At 50.8% G+C, this 16887-nt stretch overlaps 1 protein-coding gene across 4 annotated transcripts in view; it reads left to right on the top strand.

The window, feature by feature from the left end:
* Positions 1-16887, top strand: part of GALNT18 (polypeptide N-acetylgalactosaminyltransferase 18) — a 288829-nt gene that overhangs the window by 156624 nt on the left and 115318 nt on the right. For all 4 annotated transcript variants that reach the window (XM_028159854.2, XM_054724626.1, XM_054724625.1 and 1 more), the window contains exon 3: positions 4672-4838. In XM_028159854.2, coding sequence (XP_028015655.1) covers positions 4672-4838 — 167 coding nt within the window. The remainder of the gene's footprint in view (positions 1-4671; positions 4839-16887) is intronic.

Here is a 16887-nt window from a genome sequence, read left to right as displayed (position 1 = left end):
TAATTGGCAGATAGACCCCAGCTCATATTCTACTTGATATGCATTCTGGAGAGGTCTAGCCCTCCTTCCACCCAGGCCAGGCGGCTCCATGGGCAGGGAGCTTGAGGTCAGGGAGGGGAGACTCTGAGACCCAATCCGGAGGCCTCTGGCTGCTGCCCTGGGTGAGACCCAGGGGCCAGGAGCCTGGGTTGGCCTCATTCAGTCTGCACTGCTTCCCAGCTTCTCACAGTAATGGCACTGAAGCTCTTGATATAAACTTGCCTCGTAAATAGCTCAAACAGTCTTGGGGGGCTCTGCTGAGAGGCTCCCTACATCGCTGCTCCCATCCCCGCACTGCCTTCTGGGTGCAGAGATCAATAAAGTCTAGTTTATCATGACCATCAATTCTCGCTGATTAGACAGCCATAGTACTCGCCTCTCAGAAATGCCTTGTTTTTATCTCTTGTGGAAAATGGCTCGACTTTGAACAAGAATGAAAGTAAAAAGGGAACTTTTGTGGCTTAATTTTATAGGAGAAGGTGCCTCTTCTCAAAGTGAGTAAGGGATTGGTTTCATGAGTCAGGCTTTCTCCAGGAGTGTCACTAGGGAGGGACCAGGCACAGCTCTGTAGCTTCCCTGAAGCTCATGTCCCAGCCCTTCTCTGGAGAGGAACTCGGAGAAGCAGTGTGTGGGGAAGACGCCCAGAGAAGGCAGGAGGGCAGGGCCTGGGAGCAGAGGGTGTGCATGGCCAGACCTGGAGGACGAGGTGCTGGGAGAGGCCATCTCCACAGTGTGACTCCTGTTCATCGGCAGATAGACCCCAGCTCATATTCTACTTGATATGCATTCTGGAGAGGTCTAGCCCTCCTTCTAAAGGTGTGATGAACAGTTCCAAATAAGGCCAGTATACTGGGACAAGCTCCCTGTCTCTGGAGAGGCAGAGCACTCAGTGGGGACCAGTGCTGGTTTGTAGACAGAACAAGTGCTGGGAGGGCTTGAGCAGCTCCCAGGAGAGAAGGGAAGGGAAGGATTTAAGGAGATCAGGACATTTGGCCGGGGGTTGGGGGAGATCACTCAATTACAGTGCAAAGAAACTGCGGACTGCTGAGCCTGAACCTGAGGGACTGACTGGAGCCGCAAGTTCAGCAGAGGAGCAGGGTGGGGGCGACTCTCCTGCAGGAGGTTTGTAAGAAGAAGGAACATGCTGAGATCAGTAGCCTGCGTGTAAAATGTAGGTCTTCTACAAATAAACAAACCTGTTAGTTTTGTTCAATTCCAGAAACTTACTATGTGCCAGTCCCTGGATGTCTTGATGATCACATCTACTTAGTAATTTCCCTGTTGGCGATTCCACTTATCTCTTGTGGAAAATGGCTTGGTTTAAGTTTAGAAGGTAACACGGTAGCAAAGTCAAGTCCTTGCTCTCAGGGAGCATCCTCACAGTAGAGGGAGACAGACGGTAAACAGGGAAGTGATGTACTAGACTAGGTGTCTGTTATGTTCAAAGGTTTGTCATATAAAAACCTTACGTCTGAAAGAGACTTTCATATGAAAATAGTGATCAGCAGACTTTAACTTGCAAAATGGGTACAACATTTCCATTCTGCTTGGAGAAAGGCCATCAGGAGCCCCCTCAAAGGCGCTGGGGCTCAAACCATCAGGACCCGCAGGGCCATTGCTGGGAGAACGTCACCGTGGTCTCCTGGGGAGCGGGACACGGAGCAGTTATGTTGAGAATTAAGAAGGGAAGAAAGCAGGGGAAGGCAGTTACCCTCTAACTCTGGAAAACACCTGGGAACACCTGGCGCTCTGGCCCTTGAGGTCTCAGAACTCAGGGGAAACCTCTGCAGAAGGGCAAGCAGACGTAGGGTCACAGTCCTCATGCTGGTAGAGTCAGCGGGGAGGACAGTGAGCTAGTCCCAATATACTGGCCTCATTGGGAGCTGTTCATCACACTTTTAGAGAAGAAAAATAAAGGTCACGAGTGAGTAGTTTGACCGTACATGGTATTTTTTAAATGCAATTTGCAAGTGGGTTGTGTGTGAATGCTTAGTTCAGTTTCCACGCCTTCGGAAAGGCCAGCTGCTGGCCGTGGCAGTCATAAATAAGCACAGGCAAGAAGAATTGCTTGACTGTTAACCACAAACCTTTTAATTGCTATCATAGAAATCGTCTTCACAACAATAAAAGATGCTTAAAAAGGGTGTGATGAACTTAAGGAGTCACTCCAGTCTCCCTCCTTCCCGAGTCCCTCCCTACACCTCCCCTCTCTTTTGTCCCTTCACTGCAGTTAAAGGAGCTGCTTTGCCTCCCTTGCCTGGGCTCCAGTCACAGCACGTTCCCTCTCCCCACTGGGCCTTTGTAGGGCTCACCTTGAGTGACATTTAAGTTTCTGATCAAATCTCTCCTCACAGAGCCCCTCCCTGACCACTTCTCTTAGAACAGCTGCCAGGGCTTCATGCTGACCTCTTACCCTGTGTTACTTTCCATCTCCGCACTTATACGAATCTGTGTAATTTGTTTGTTTCTGTGTTTACCTGTTTCCCCTGACAAAGTGTAAGCTCCACGGTTACGGGTACTTGATCCACACCCCCCTGCATCCTCAGTGCAGAACTGCCTCATGGAAGAAGCTCGGTACACATTGATCCCATCCTATATAATAAAGAGGTGATATGCAAATTGACCGTCATGCCCTCACACAAGATGGCCACCCCCATGTGGTCACAAGATGGCTACCCAAGATGGCCGGCAGAGGAGGGCAGTTCTGGGCAATCAGGCCAGCAGAGGAGGGCAGTTGGTGGCGACCAGGCCAGCAGGGGAGGGCAGTTGGGGGCGACTGGGCCGGCAGGGGAGCAGTTAGGTGTTGATCAGGCTGGCAGGGGAGTGGTTAGGGGGTGATCAGGCTGGCAGGCAGAAGCGGTTAGGGGCAATCAGGAAGGCAGGCAGGCGAGCGGTTGGGAGCCAGCAGTCCCAGATTGTGAGATGGATGTTCGACTGCCGGTTTAGGCCCGATCCCAATCAGCAGTCGGACATTCCCCAAGGGGTCCCAGATTGGAGAGGGTGCAGGCTGAGCTGAGGGACACCCCCCCTCCCCCAGTGCATGAATTAAATATTAGTTAAATATAACAATGAATGAATTGGACACCAATCTGTTAACCTGAGGGTCTTATTAAAATTGTAAGTATGAAGCAGATTTGGGAAAAGGCTCCACTCTTTCCCTTCCTCCACCCCTTTTTGGTGAGAGAGAAGGAGAGCTTGAAATAGAATGGGAGAAGTTTCTGTAAATTTCTGGTAACCATAGAGACGGCGATTTTAGTTTATTAATCTCCTCCTCTTAAGCAGGCGGGGGCCCCACAGTGATTTCTCCGAATTGCTCCATGCTGGTTCTCCCACAGACTTCCTCATTAAGGAAGAGCAGGCCCATTCCTATCCTGCAGCACTTTAATTACTGACGAGCAGGAGCCCTGTGCTATTATGCTCATTAGTGCGTGCTCTAACCTGGCTGTGCCTCCACATTGGAGCAATGCAACGTGGTCACCAGCCCTGACCATGGAGTCCTCAGTGGTTGGTGGAGGGAGTGGGAAGCCTCCTCTCTGAGCCCAGGGCCTGGGGTAGGGCTGCCATTCAACCCCTGAAGATGGGATCTCAGTGCCTCTGGAATGGAGGCATTTAGGTTCAGCCAGAGAGGGGCACCAGCGGTGGTTCCCTGCCTACTAAGGCAATGCTCGCAGGGAAGGAACTGGACATGTCCGTCAACCATGACACTTCTTATTGTTTGGCCTCTTTATGGCATCTGATTTCAGGGTTGCGTGTTCCTCTTCCCACGGGGAATGGGATGCAGACTTTCATGAATTTGCCTCACGTCCTTTGGGTAAGAGATCTCCAAATGGCTTCAGGGTTTTAGTGAAGCGAGGCGGGAATGGGGCAGTTAAAGGCAGTCTCTCCCACAATTATTTCTTCTTCAAGAAAGAACCCTGGTGTAGATATCAGAAGACTAACGTAGATATTCTCTCTACGTAGCTGACTCCTGGTGGGGACTCAGCCTCTCTGGGCTGTAGTGTCCTCATCTGTGAAATGAGACTGGACTTGTCCTTCCATCTCTCCTTCATTCATGTAGAGACTCTGACTCTGACTTCAATCTGGTTCTGAAGGCCGGACCCCTGTGATGAAGGAAGGGCAGGGAGGCCCAGGCAGTATGCCTGCTGGAGGAGCCAGGGTGGATTCCGGCAGGAGAAGTCCCTGTGGGGACACATGGCTCCCTCCTGAGGCAGAGCATCTGAGGTCTAGCCTCACCTAGGCACTGGCTGCCATCTTAGAAAAACGGAGACTTTCCTTTGGTTGTATTTTCTGTCCTGTTGGTTTTAGAAATGCTGAGTCATTCTTACAGTAAACACTCAGTGACCACCTACTGGGTCCAGGTTTTGCACTAGGTGCTAAGGGCACGGCTATTCAGCTGGGATAGTGATTGACAAATTCAGATCCTGTTGTGGGGCAAACAGTTTTAATGGTTGTGAGCTGGTCTGCTCCACACCAGGGGCTTGGCTTCACTGTATCAAAGAAGAGGCCTGGGAAGAATCAGCACTCCTGAGCCCTCCAGGAAAGCTGGAGCCAAGACATAGGGTGGACCAGCACCTGGGGTGCTCCCTGAGGATTCCCTAAAAGATGTAAGGTCCTGGTTCTTCTTCTTTCCAGGTGCCGCAACCTCTCATTCCCTGCCAGCCTGCCAGAGGTGAGCATCGTGTTCATCTTTGTCAATGAAGCCCTCTCAGTGCTTCTGCGCTCCATCCACTCAGCCATTGAACGCACGCCTTCACACCTGCTCAAGGAGATCATCCTGGTGGATGACAACAGCAGTAACGGTGAGTGTTCAAGCTCCTCGTGCTGCAATTGACCCTTGAGCAGAGGAGTGAGCCTTTACTTGGGGTTCTCATTTTCTCAAGGATCTCTGTGGCTGCTCCTGCTCTGGGATGTTGCCTCAGTGACGAGAGATTCATGGTGGTCAGTGCTCTGGAAGGTGCACTCTATAGGTGTGCCCTCTTTGCATCCCACTGAGGCCTGGTCCCCAAGCTCTGTATTACCAACCTTCCTCTCTTCCCTCCAACATTCTAGTGTAATGAGATAACTAGTCTTGACCTCTGCCCCGACCACATTCACAGTAGACGTGGAATTGGAGCTGTGTACACAAAGTAATTGAAGTCCTTGACTGGGAGGAGAGGGTTGGCAAAGAGAAGAGAGAAGAACAGAAAATAGAAGTTGAGAGAATGCTGAGTGTAAGACATGTAGGAGTCAGGAGGAAGAGGGCTGACTGGTGAGAGACAGGGAAGGCACGGCAGGAGAAACTGGAGGACAGAGAATTTCAGGAATGAGAGTCATCTGTTTGAATGAACCCACAGACAGATGGAAGGACACAGAGTCTGGGAAGAGGCCAGTGGGTTTGGAAGGTGCAGAGCATGCCAACCTCAGCAAGAAGCTTTCAAGAGTTGGGATGCAGCTGTAGAAGCTAGGTGAAGGCAAAGAGCAGGCATGGAGGTGGACTTTTCTGTCAGGAATTTTAACGGTGAAAGAGAATCAGGAGCTAAGACAGGAATTGAAGCAAAGTTTTACACACACACACACACACACACACACACAAATTTAATTTAAAAATAATTTTAAAAAAATAACCACAATCTATAGCAAAAAAATATATTTATATCATGACCCAGGATGACATGCCTACTCATACCCAATTGTATGCACATGCTATTGAAACAAAACTTTTAAGAAACAATAGTTCCCCTTATAATGGGTGAAGCATGCTATTTTCTATTATAGTCTGATCTGTGTTACTCAGGTGTATTGTATTGTATTGTATTGTATTGTATTGTATTGTATTGTATTGTATTGTATTGTATTGTGTATATTTCTCTTGTTTGAAAGTCAACTTGTTCTCGAGACCCTGACTGCAGATTAGAATTGCTTGGAGAACTTTTAAGAAGTCCAGGTGGCCATCCCTTAGCCCTGGTGATTTAATGGGTCTGAGGAGCAGGTGCCTGTGGCCCTTGGCCCGGGATGGAGGTACCTGAATTCCTTGAGGCCAAGGGGTGGAGCAGGGCCTGTGAGGAGGGAGGAGAAGATGGGATCCTGGGCACAGGAACCAGGGTTGCCTCTGGGAAGAAAGGGCCCATCTTTCTGCCCTTCGGGAGGATCAGATGGGTGAATAGGGAGATAGCTGGAGGCAATGAGGAGTGTGGCAGTGGGTGCTGAGGCAGAGCAATAGCACCCTCTGGTTTGCAGGACTCTGCATGGGTGGAGGGCATGGTGGGAAGGGGTCTGGTGCAAGTTGGAGAGCCCCTTGTGGAATAGGACATGAGGGACCAGTAATGGGGTTCCCTGGGAGCAGCCTGAGCTAAGCTCTTAAGAGGGGAGGAGGGACACTTGAGACTGGCTCTTGGAGGAAGTGGGCTGTCTCTGGCCTTACTTAGCAGAGGACTGAAGGATCCTTTGGACCGGCCCTGCCTGACTTGTGCGAGGGCGACTGTGGCCATGTCCTGGGCAGGCTCCATTTGGGCCTGCTTCTCTTGGCACCATCTCACTCAGCACAGGATTGCCATTTATCTCACATCAGGCCTCTGTGCTCAGTTCACAAGCATTTATAGAGTGCCCGGCTGGGTCAAGGGCATGAGGGAATGATGGACCAGATCTAGACCCTGACATCAGGAAGTCATGCAAATAAATGTAAAATAAGGATGAAACATAACAGTACTCAGTTTCCAGTATCAGGTCTACCACTTCCTGGTCATTAGTCTTTTGCTTTTTTTTTTTTTTTTTAATACATCTGTATTGATTTCAGAAAGAGGAATGGAGAGGGAGAAAGAGACAGACATCAATGATGAGAGAGAATCATTGTTCAGTTGCCACCTGCACATACCCAACTGGGAATCGAGCCTGCAACCCAGGCATATGCCTCAACCAGGAATCGAACCATGGTTCATAGGTCAATACTCAACCACTGAGCCACACCTGTTGGGCTGTTTCTTGTTTTATGTGCCATGTGGGGACATTAGGCCCTGCCCTGCCTTGTCCATCCCATAGTCACTGAGATTAAATTGAGGGAATGGGAGTGAAAGTGCCATATGAGCTGTGTGGCTCTAAGAGTGAGTTAAATGACAATAATAAAAATAGCAACATTAACAACAATAATAGCTGGCATGGAGCCTCTGCTTAAGAGGCAGCTCCTGCCTTTCCTCTCTTTTCTGGTGGGAAGATCAGAGAATTTGTCATTAGGCCAGCTTTTCAGTTCCAGCTCTTTCTAGCTTCTTCCTAGCTGTGAGTTCTTAACCTCTGTGAACCCCATTTTCCTTATCTATAAAATTGGGATGTATAATTCCTACCTCGGGGATTGTTCGGAAGCGTGTATGAGATAACGCAGGATGGAAGGGATGTTGGTGTTTAAAACTGTAAGTGAAGCAGGAGTACAGAGCTTTCAGAATGAATCCCTTGCTAAGCCTTCCTTCCTGGGCGTTTGTCACAGGTTCTGTGTGTTCTGGTGCCTTGTAGCCTCTTCTGCAGGCCCCTGGCTTTGGGGTTAGGCTGTGTTTCCATAAACACAGGGAAGGGGCAGTTGATGACTGCTTTCTTCATCCAAGCCCTTTGGACCTTTAGCTCTCTTTCAGAAACCCAGGGCTGAAGGCTCTGCAGATGGTCCTTGTATAGGAGTCTGAGTTCCTGTTCTCTTGCTTCTTAAGCAATTTCCTAAATGAGCTCCACTCTTTCAGGAGCTGACTCCTGTATAAGATGCTGACAGTATGCTAAAGTGATCTCAGACTTTAGTGTTTGAGCTTGACTGAAAATATGGAAATTCAGATCAGCCACTTTGCTGCCCCAGGACATTTGCACTTGCTATTCTCACCACCTGGAATGCTCTTGCCCCTTGATATCTGCACAGCTTGTTCCTTTGCCTCTTCAGACCTTTGTTCAAATGCCACCCTATTTAAAATGGGAGCCCTTACCTCTGTTACTCCTCACCCTTCCTTGCTTGTTTTCCTTTAGAGCACCAATCACCACCTGACATACTGTACTCACTTGATTACTTCCCTTATTTATTTGGACATCTTCTCTTCACTAGTATGTAAGTTCCATGAAGACAGGGAGATTTGTTTTGTTCATTGCTGTATCTCTAGCACCTAGAATAGTACCTGGTGCTTGTAGGTGTTCAATAAATATTGATTCAATGGAAAGAATGAATGAGTCTTGATTCTGTAGGTCTGGGGCAATTGCTAGGCATCTGCATTTTAATACGCTTCCCAGAGCTTTCTGATGCAGTGGGACGGTCTCATTGCTGTCCTGCATCTGTCCTGCAGCTGGAGCCTGGGACAGCAGGCACCCAAGCTCCCCCAGGCCTAGCCTCAAGCAGCGGGCACTGTGGGTGGATTATTTCTTCCTACAGTGGGGTCCTGGGACCTCCCTGCTCATCCCAGGGAGATGGCGTGAATGGCAGGTGGAACGCAGAGCAGGAGGGGGAGTTTCTCTTGCTGTTACCCCAACCAGGGAGGACCTCTGCATAGAGTCAGGTGGCCAACCCTGGGCCTCCGCCTTTGCAGGCATTCGCCACAGTGGGAGCCTTGTCCTCCCTGCAACTCCGAGGCAGTGCTTCCCCTCCCTCTCTCCTCTTCCTTGTTATCTAAAGGAAATGGTGGGAACCCGCTCGAGCCTCCTGGTTTTAATTACTGTGTTTTGCAGTGACTCCCAGTGGGCCAATGACTTCAGCTGGGGCTGAGTGATTCAACCTTTATAGACCTCCAGAGGGAGGAAGCACCAGGATTTTCAGCTGATAGAGTCGTCTCTGCCTTTGAATCTGGGCACTCATTTACTTGTTCATTCATTCATTCATTCATTCATTCATTCATGTGTTCAATTCCTCAACAGGTCTTTGCTGGCCATATAATTTTTGCCAAGTACATAGGCACATGGCTAAGCCACGCCCCCCCCTTTTCCCTTGTGACATCCCCTGATAGCAAACCACGCCATTGCTTCTTGGTGAGGGCAAATCAGAGCCAATGTGATCCACACACACATTAACAAGGTGGGCCTGTGTCCTGGAGTCCCAACATGAGTTAGCTTCCCCCATACCCTCTTAGGTACGGGCCTGGATCTACTTCAGTGCAGGGCAGCAGGCAGGCATGGCCAGAGGGGGTCCCCAGGCTGGCTTCCAGGCCCCTGGATAAACCACTGCCTGGTAGGGGGCCTCTGCCCAGGGTTGTAGTTTGCCCCCCACTTCTCCAGACCTGGACCTCGGATCAGCATGACTCCCAGTGCTCCAAGTTAGAGTCCCACTCAGTGAGCACTTAGTATGTGCCAGAGACTAACCTGAGTACTTTATAGAAATTAACTGCTGCTCTGGGACAATGGTAAGAACGATGATCAATTCCATTTTTATAACAAGGAAGCAGGCACAGAGCAGTTAGGAACGTGTCCAAAGTCACACAGAAGTGGGATTTGAACCTAGATTGTCTGGCTTCGGAGCCTACACCCTGGACTATTAAACAAGGTTGCCTCAGGTGCACACGGCTCCCTGACGCCAAAAGACTTACTTGAATGTTGTCCTCATTCTCTTTCCTCCATCCACTCTGGAGAGAGAGACGTTGGGCAGCAGGGCCAGTGAAGGAGAAAGCAAAGAAGGAACTTAAGAGAAGGGTGTGCTGTTTCCTCAGCTGGAGCTTTGCCGGGTCAAATAAGGAGAGACATTTCCCACCGAGCTTCCTGGCTCGTGTTGGGGTAGACAGGAAATTGAAGAGTTGGCAGCCATGCGCTAGGTCACCTTGTGAGAGGATGGCAGCTTCCTGTTTCCTTTGAAATAGAGAGAAGTTGATATACCTGCATGTGTACACATATGTGTACGTGTGTGTGCACATATGGGTACATGTGTTTGCATGTGTGCATCTGAACAAGGCTGTGAGAGTGAATATGAATGAACCTGTGAGTGTGCGTGTATGCGGTGTGAGCATGTGTAAACAGTGTGTCTTAGTCCATTTGGGCTGCTATAACAAAATACCATAGACTGGATGGCTGAAGCAACAGACATTTACTTCTCAGGTTCCGGAGGCCAGGGAGTCCAAGATCAAGGTGCCAGCAGATTCAGTGTCTGCGGAGAGCCTGCCTCCTGGCTTGCAGACAGCTGCCTTCTCTGTGTGTCCTCACTTGGCCTTCCCTCAGTGTGTGGGTGGGGAGAGAGCGAGCTCTAGTGTCTCTTTCTCTATTGATAAGGGCACTAATCCCATCATGGGGGTTCTATCCACATGACCTCGATTAACCCTAATTACCTCCCAAAGGCCCCACCTCCAAACACCCTATGAATTTGGGGGCACACACATCCATTCCATAGCACTGGGCTGTGTGTGCGGTGTGAGTGATGGTGTGCATACAAGTCCCCACCGACAGCAACTCAGCCTCTCCCACCACTACCTGGAGCCACCCTCCCAATCCCGATGAATGACAAGTAATTGCCCAACTGTGAATCATTGTTATTTTTAATTGTTGGTATGAAAATCACAGTGTAGTGACGAAATAGAATCAGAGCTCCCAGATTGCCGCCAGCTGCTGGGCCCCCTCCCCCAAGCCTCTGCAAAGCCCCCATCCTCCCTTGGCCCAGAGCCTGCCTAATCATTGTTTAATGTTTCAAAGATGCTGTCCTACACAAGAGATACGCATTCTGGGCTGTAAAAATACCAACAGCTTTGCATGCAGCTGGAATAATTGCAAAAATAAAAAACGAAGAGGAAAAAAATGGTCAGACAGTATTGTGCTTTATGGAGCTTAAAGAAGCCCATATAGCTAATCTAATTACAGCCAAGCCTCAGGCAGCTTGAAGGCATTTATACAGCCAGGCACATGGGCTGTCAGCTCTCCCAGCTGAAGGCTTTTTGTCACCACCCACCTCTATTCCTTTGACCTGTGTGACGAGAGTGGCCCACCCACAAGACTGGAAGTGGGTACCCAGCAACCTGGAGATGAGGCAGCCAGGAATGAATTCTGCAGGAGCCCTGGAGACTCTCACCTTCGCTCCTTCTGCCCGGGGCCGCCTCTACCTGCCAAATTCATCATTCATCGCCAGCCTGGGGGTTGCTCTTGGCCACGGGCATGTATTGATATCCTTGGTGTTGCCCAGCACTCTCCTGAGGAAATGGTTTGGGTGGCTCTTGAGCTCCTGCCTGCTGCTGGTGGCAGATGCCTAGCCCGCCCTGAGGACTCAAGCCCTGACCCTAGGGCTGGGCCCAGCCTGTGACGAAGGGCGTCAGATAAATATCTCTGGCAGATTCAATTGTGTCAGCTTCTGAGCAAACCTCATAGGGTTCTGCAGGTTGTGCCCTTCACCAGGGCACCCAGACAAGGAGCACTTGTGTGTGTGTGTGTGTGGTGGGGGGGGGGGGGGGATAAAATAGCCCATGCTCTCCATTTGCTAAACCATGCATACTGCAACGACTCTGTCTCAGATGTGCATTTTTCTAATTGAGGGTCCCAGAGGGGATGCCCTTCTAGGATGCATATCGAGGTGCCATGTGCTTGTCGCCCAGCAGCCCTGGCCTCTGCAGAGAAGAGCAGCAGTCTCCCTTTGCCAGTGGGCGCCTGGCCTCACAGAGCTACTGCAGCTGCGGTGTGTCCTGCACCTGCTGTCCTCCAACCCCCACTTTCCTCAACCTTCTCTGAGTTGGTCCTACACTTGGCCTTCTGAGTCTGTTCTCCACCAACCCTCAGTTCCCTGCTGGGATGGAGCCTTGCTCAGATACCCCTCATCCCCTAAACTGGGCCCTGGCTCTCCATAGAGCCCTGGCCAACCCCCTTCCTTAAGAGGCGGGACTCTGCTCCCTGGTTTGACCCACTTGCTTTCCTGCATCCTGAGGGCTGGGGCCTCCCACTGACAGACCCCTTCCCCTGAAATGAGCCCTCTTACTTAGTGGTGCCTGGATGTGCCTCGCCCCTGGGGATGCTACCTCTTTGTGGATCAGCCCCAGAGCTCAGCCCCGCTTGTTACCAGCCTCCTCTGTCCTCACCAGCCACTGCTGAGGCCCCAGGACTGCGCACAGCCAAGCCTGCCTGAGTCTGGCAATAGTGAGGGCAGCTCTTCACCCCTTTTGGGTTCCTTTACCAAAAAAGGAAACTGGCTTAGAAAATCAGGAGTTTTCCAACATACCTCCCTGTAACCAAGAATAGCGCCTAGAGAGCTTTGGGACGGCTTTTTTTTTTTTTTTTTTTTTTTTTTTTTTTTTATAGCTCGGGAGCTCCCTGTAAGCAGTCTGCAGCCATGGGGTTGGATCATTTTGCTTTACAGACCCATCAGGGGGACCAGTATTTGATTAGCAAAGCTGACAGGAACCAAGTACAAAAGGCCTCTTCCTCTGGTCAGCTGTGTGACCATCTGGCGAAGGGGAGATTCCCAGAGCCGGAGCTCTGAGCGGAGTGTGGGAGGGCATCGGGAGAGGTGCCCCTTGCCCTCAGGTGAGGGGCCTGCAGCCAGCAGCTGGGAGTCAGGCCGTCCCTGGAAGAGGCCAGGACCGAGCCAGCAGCGCAGCTGGCAGGAGAGGTCTCCTTGTGCCCTCTTGGCTCCCGGCCTATCTTGCTCAGCAGCTTGAAAAGACAAACCAGTGCTATGTTGTCAGTGTAAGTGGAGCTGAATGCAGGCACTGCTGGTGAGCCGAGCCCCTCTCTCTGCTTTCACAGGCATGGAAAACGGCCCGAAACCCACCCCACCCATAATCCAAATCAGCTATCTGGAGTATGGGATGCCTTCTGGTGGGGTTGGTTTCTGAAAGGCTGCCCCAAACCAGGCAGGGAAGCAGGTGTCCTCCGGCAGCTCCAGGGACCAGGTGCTCAGCAAAAGGAGGTGCGTGGACGAGAGCTGGAGCCTGCGGTCATCTCAACAGCCGCCCAGATCTGTCCCACAAAGGAGCTTTCTGAGCTCTCTGGAGACCAGCATGCCCCTGGTTTGATGTCAGGGTGGGAGGCTGTGCTGGGGAAAGCATTGGGGTGGGGAAGCCAGCACAGATGACCGAGGCCTGAGGCTCCAACCACAGTGTGGATCCACCCATGTGCCATGTCAACAGAAATCTGTACTCACTGTGGAGGTGGGGTACATGGAGGGTGGGTTTTCATTTTCCATTTTACCAGGGTCCTAATCTGCTCTCAGGGGCCCTAAATTGGGGGGAAACTTTTTATTTTTTTGGGACTGCCTCGCCTGTCTGCTAGGCCCACAGGGACTTACACCTCTTCTGCTCTTACTGTCATTCACGTGCATTCACTCAGCAAACCCAGTGCCCGTTCTGAGCTCTGTGCCGGGAGGCAGTGGCGAACCGGATGTGGTACCACCTGTGATGAGCTTCCATGGGGGATGGCAGCAGGCCAGTGGGCAGGCTCTGCAGGCCTCATTGGACACGGATGTGCAAATGAGCTGCCTCGTGTCTGGTGGTTGTTAGAAGCTGCTATCTCATGAGCTCAAGATGTAAGTAGAATTTTAGGGAGAGAGGCTCTTGAACAGAAAGAAACCACAACAATATCGGACCAGTGAGCAGGAACGTTGTGGACTTGGATGCCATTCTTGGTCACATCCCTGCATCTTGAGACCTTGGAAGCCACTTGCATCGGGCACCTTGTGCCAGGCTAGGAGTGGGAGATGGGAGTGACCAGCAGCCAGGAAAGCTGACCAGGCTGAGAGGAGACAGATTGTGGGAGACTCCCAGTAGCGTGTCAGTCCCATTGGGCTCCTCTCACTGGGTTTCTCCCAGGGCAAGAGGCAGGACAGGAGGCAGCAGAGGGGGTAAGAGCTCAGGCCTTCATGTGAACCAACTCGGTGTGGGTGGCTGTGATTTGGATGTGCCACTGCTCACCAGGGCTCACCCTGGCTCACCTAGTTCCTCCCTCTGCATCCCCTCCTCTTCTTACACTGCAGCCCTAGCGGATGGTCGTGGAGCATCTTGTGGTCCTTGTGGTTGGTGCTGGGGTGGTTGCCATCTGGGAGTGAATAACCCAGGAAAATGCTTCTCTCCTCTGGGGAAAGGAGTATGAATTCGAACTCTACAAACCCAAACCTTTAAACCCTTCCTCACCTGGTGAATTTGATGGGGTGACCAGAAATGAATTAGAAATCAGATCAGGGCTCAGCATTTACATGGGTTCCGAGCCAAATGGAAATTAAAACGAGTGACTGCGACAGGGTTAATGGTGAAGGCGAGGCTTCCAGCGTGCTTGGCAGAGAGTCCCGACCGGGTCTGGGAGGGGAATTGATCAAAGGATCCTGCTGATGAGCTCAGGGGGTGGACAGAGGGTTCTCTACCCAGACAGTGGGGAGGAATTAACTTGTCGCCAATCAGCACTTACTGATGCAACAGACAATTCAGCCATGTGGCAGGTTTTCATGCCAGGCTGTGCAGCGGCCACACTGATTCCCTATACTAGCATCTTCCCTAAGGTGCGTAGGCACTGAAGAAAGGAATATTTTTACCTGATTTGAAAGAGGTTTCCGGCTAAGTCCCGTGGACTGAGTGTGTCTGCAAGCTTATCTGTGCTGTCAAATTTCATTTGGCTTAAACATGAGAACTAATGCAGAGAATCGAAGAAAACAAAGTTGGGTGCCGCGTGCTCCTGACCAGGGCTGCTCAGTCATGAGGCTAAGATATTGGCTGAAGTGATTGTATTTTCTCTGAAAAGAACATTGAAGGTTGTTGTTTAACCTTTCTGAAGTGAGTTCCTAGAATCTTAGGGGCCAGCTGCTGCCCTCTGGACCTATGTACTCTGCATTCCTGTGATGTATCAGTCCATCATTGGGTGAATGCCCACTGTCTACTGAATTCCCAAATTCTGCATGGCCAGAAAAGCAAGTCCCAGTTATTGGGCTCTCACATTATTCCAGGTGCATCCATTAGAGGGGGAGGGGAGGGGAGGGGAAAAGGGAGAGAGAGAAGGAGAGGGAGAGACATGGGGAGACAGATGAATGGGTGGGTCAGTAGGTGGATGGAAGGATTTGATCTTATTTCATTCCATGACATAGGTGTTTTATGCTCATTTGAGAGATGAAGGAATTGAGGATCAGAGCAGGTAGTAAGTCACCAAAGTTTTCACGGCAAGATGGTGGCAGAGCTGGGGCTTGAGTCCACATTTCTCAATTCCAAGTTCAGTGTGTCCCTTTTCATCTCTCTGTTATTGCCTACGAGGCTTTTTTTTTTTTTTTTTCTGCCTGCCTTGTACCTAGAAATGCACCCACGTGGGTTTGGATGAACTACTTATACAAATAGGTGGCCAGAAGGAGACCTATATTTTTCATTCAGCAAATATTTATTGATCACTGTGTTGGCAGGATCCCGGCCCCTGGTGTACACCACCTCTTCCCGTTATTCAGTCAGACGCTACTGTGGGCACTGCTGCGAAGGGGCTCTATGGATGGAATGAAGATCCAGTTTAGGGGGCTTGACCTAGTGACATGAGTTCTTTACAAGCAGGTTCCTCTGGCTGGTTGCAGAAAGGGGAGGCCCAGAGGTGCGCTCTGGTGGCCTGGAGGAAGCAGTCACCCACCCTGTGAACTGACTAAGGGGCCGCGGGGCAGGGAACTACAGGTGGTCTCTGCTGAGAGGGCCTGGCTGACAGCTAGCAGGGAAACACGGATTTCAGTCCTACAATGACTGCAAGGAAAGGACTTGTGCCCACAACCAGTAAGGCTAGAAGAGGACCCTGAGGCCCAGATGAGAGCTGCAGCGCTGGCCAGCCCGGATTTCAACCCAGTGACACCCTGAGCAGAGGGTCCTATAGAAACTGTGAGATAATCAGCTTGTGTTGTTTTAAGCTGCTACATGGGTGGCATTTTGTCACAGTAACATAATACCAAGACAGTCGCCTTCCGAGTGCCACCCCTGTGCTATCCCCGGGGATGTGACATTGGCATGGTCCCTGCCCTCCGGGGCTCACAGCCTGATGTGCTAGATAGAGGAGTCACAAACAAATGATGACAGACTGTGATAAAGGCTATAAAATATATAAATATGATGACATGAAAAGTGGAGGGGAACGTGCTTCAGATTAGATGACTAGAGATGGTCTCTGTGAGTTGACCTCTGAAGGATGAAAGGAGTCAACCACGTGAAGAGCCATGGGAAAGTGTTTCAGGCAGAGGGAACAGCGCAGAGGGAACAGCGCATGCCAGGACCCTGAGGTGGGATAGAGCCTGATGTATTTTCAGTCACACGAAGGCAGCTGTGGCTGGAGGGTGGTAAGGAAGGCAAAAGCTGGCTTGAGATAACGTTGAAGGATTAAGCAGGGCCTGGTTGTGTAGGACCTGTAGAGTATTACTCTCAGTGTGATGGGCAGCACCAATGAGTGTTGAGTGGGAGAGAGAGATGATCTGATTGACGTTATTGGAAGATCTCTCTGGCTACCCTGCAGTGAACAGTTTGGATAAGGGTAGGAGTAGAAGCAGGGAAGTCAAGGCTCCTGGAATACTGCAGGCCAGAAAGGAGGGTGGTTCGGAATATGCTGGCTGGAGCGAGAGAGAAGCAGACGATGGACTGAGATTTTGGATTTGCTGGTGAATTGGATGGAGGCGGTGAAGGAAAGGACGGAATCGAAGGTGAAGTTCAGGTTTCTGGCTTGAGCAATGGGGTGAATGTGCCACTTACCAAGATGGAAAGGACGCGATTTGGGGGTTGGGGGAAGGAATAGTTTGGGGAGTAAATCAGAGTGAGTTAAGTTTTGAATGTGAGACATCTAAGACATTTGGACAGGTGGGCACTGCTGAACAGGGATGGTGCCCTGGCTCAAGGACATCAGGACCAGCTGACCTGGCTTGATCATCCCCTGGAAGAGTGGCAGAGTGCCCGGGTCCACACAGCAAGGCTGCAAAGACCCGGGCCTGGACCTCTGAAGCAGTCACCCTTCTGGGCCCCGCTG

Source organism: Eptesicus fuscus, chromosome 13 (genome assembly GCF_027574615.1).
Source record: "Eptesicus fuscus isolate TK198812 chromosome 13, DD_ASM_mEF_20220401, whole genome shotgun sequence".
NCBI classification, from domain to species: Eukaryota; Metazoa; Chordata; class Mammalia; order Chiroptera; family Vespertilionidae; genus Eptesicus; species Eptesicus fuscus.
Note: the sequence above shows the minus strand (reverse complement) of the source record. Positions and strands in the feature narration are given on the sequence as shown.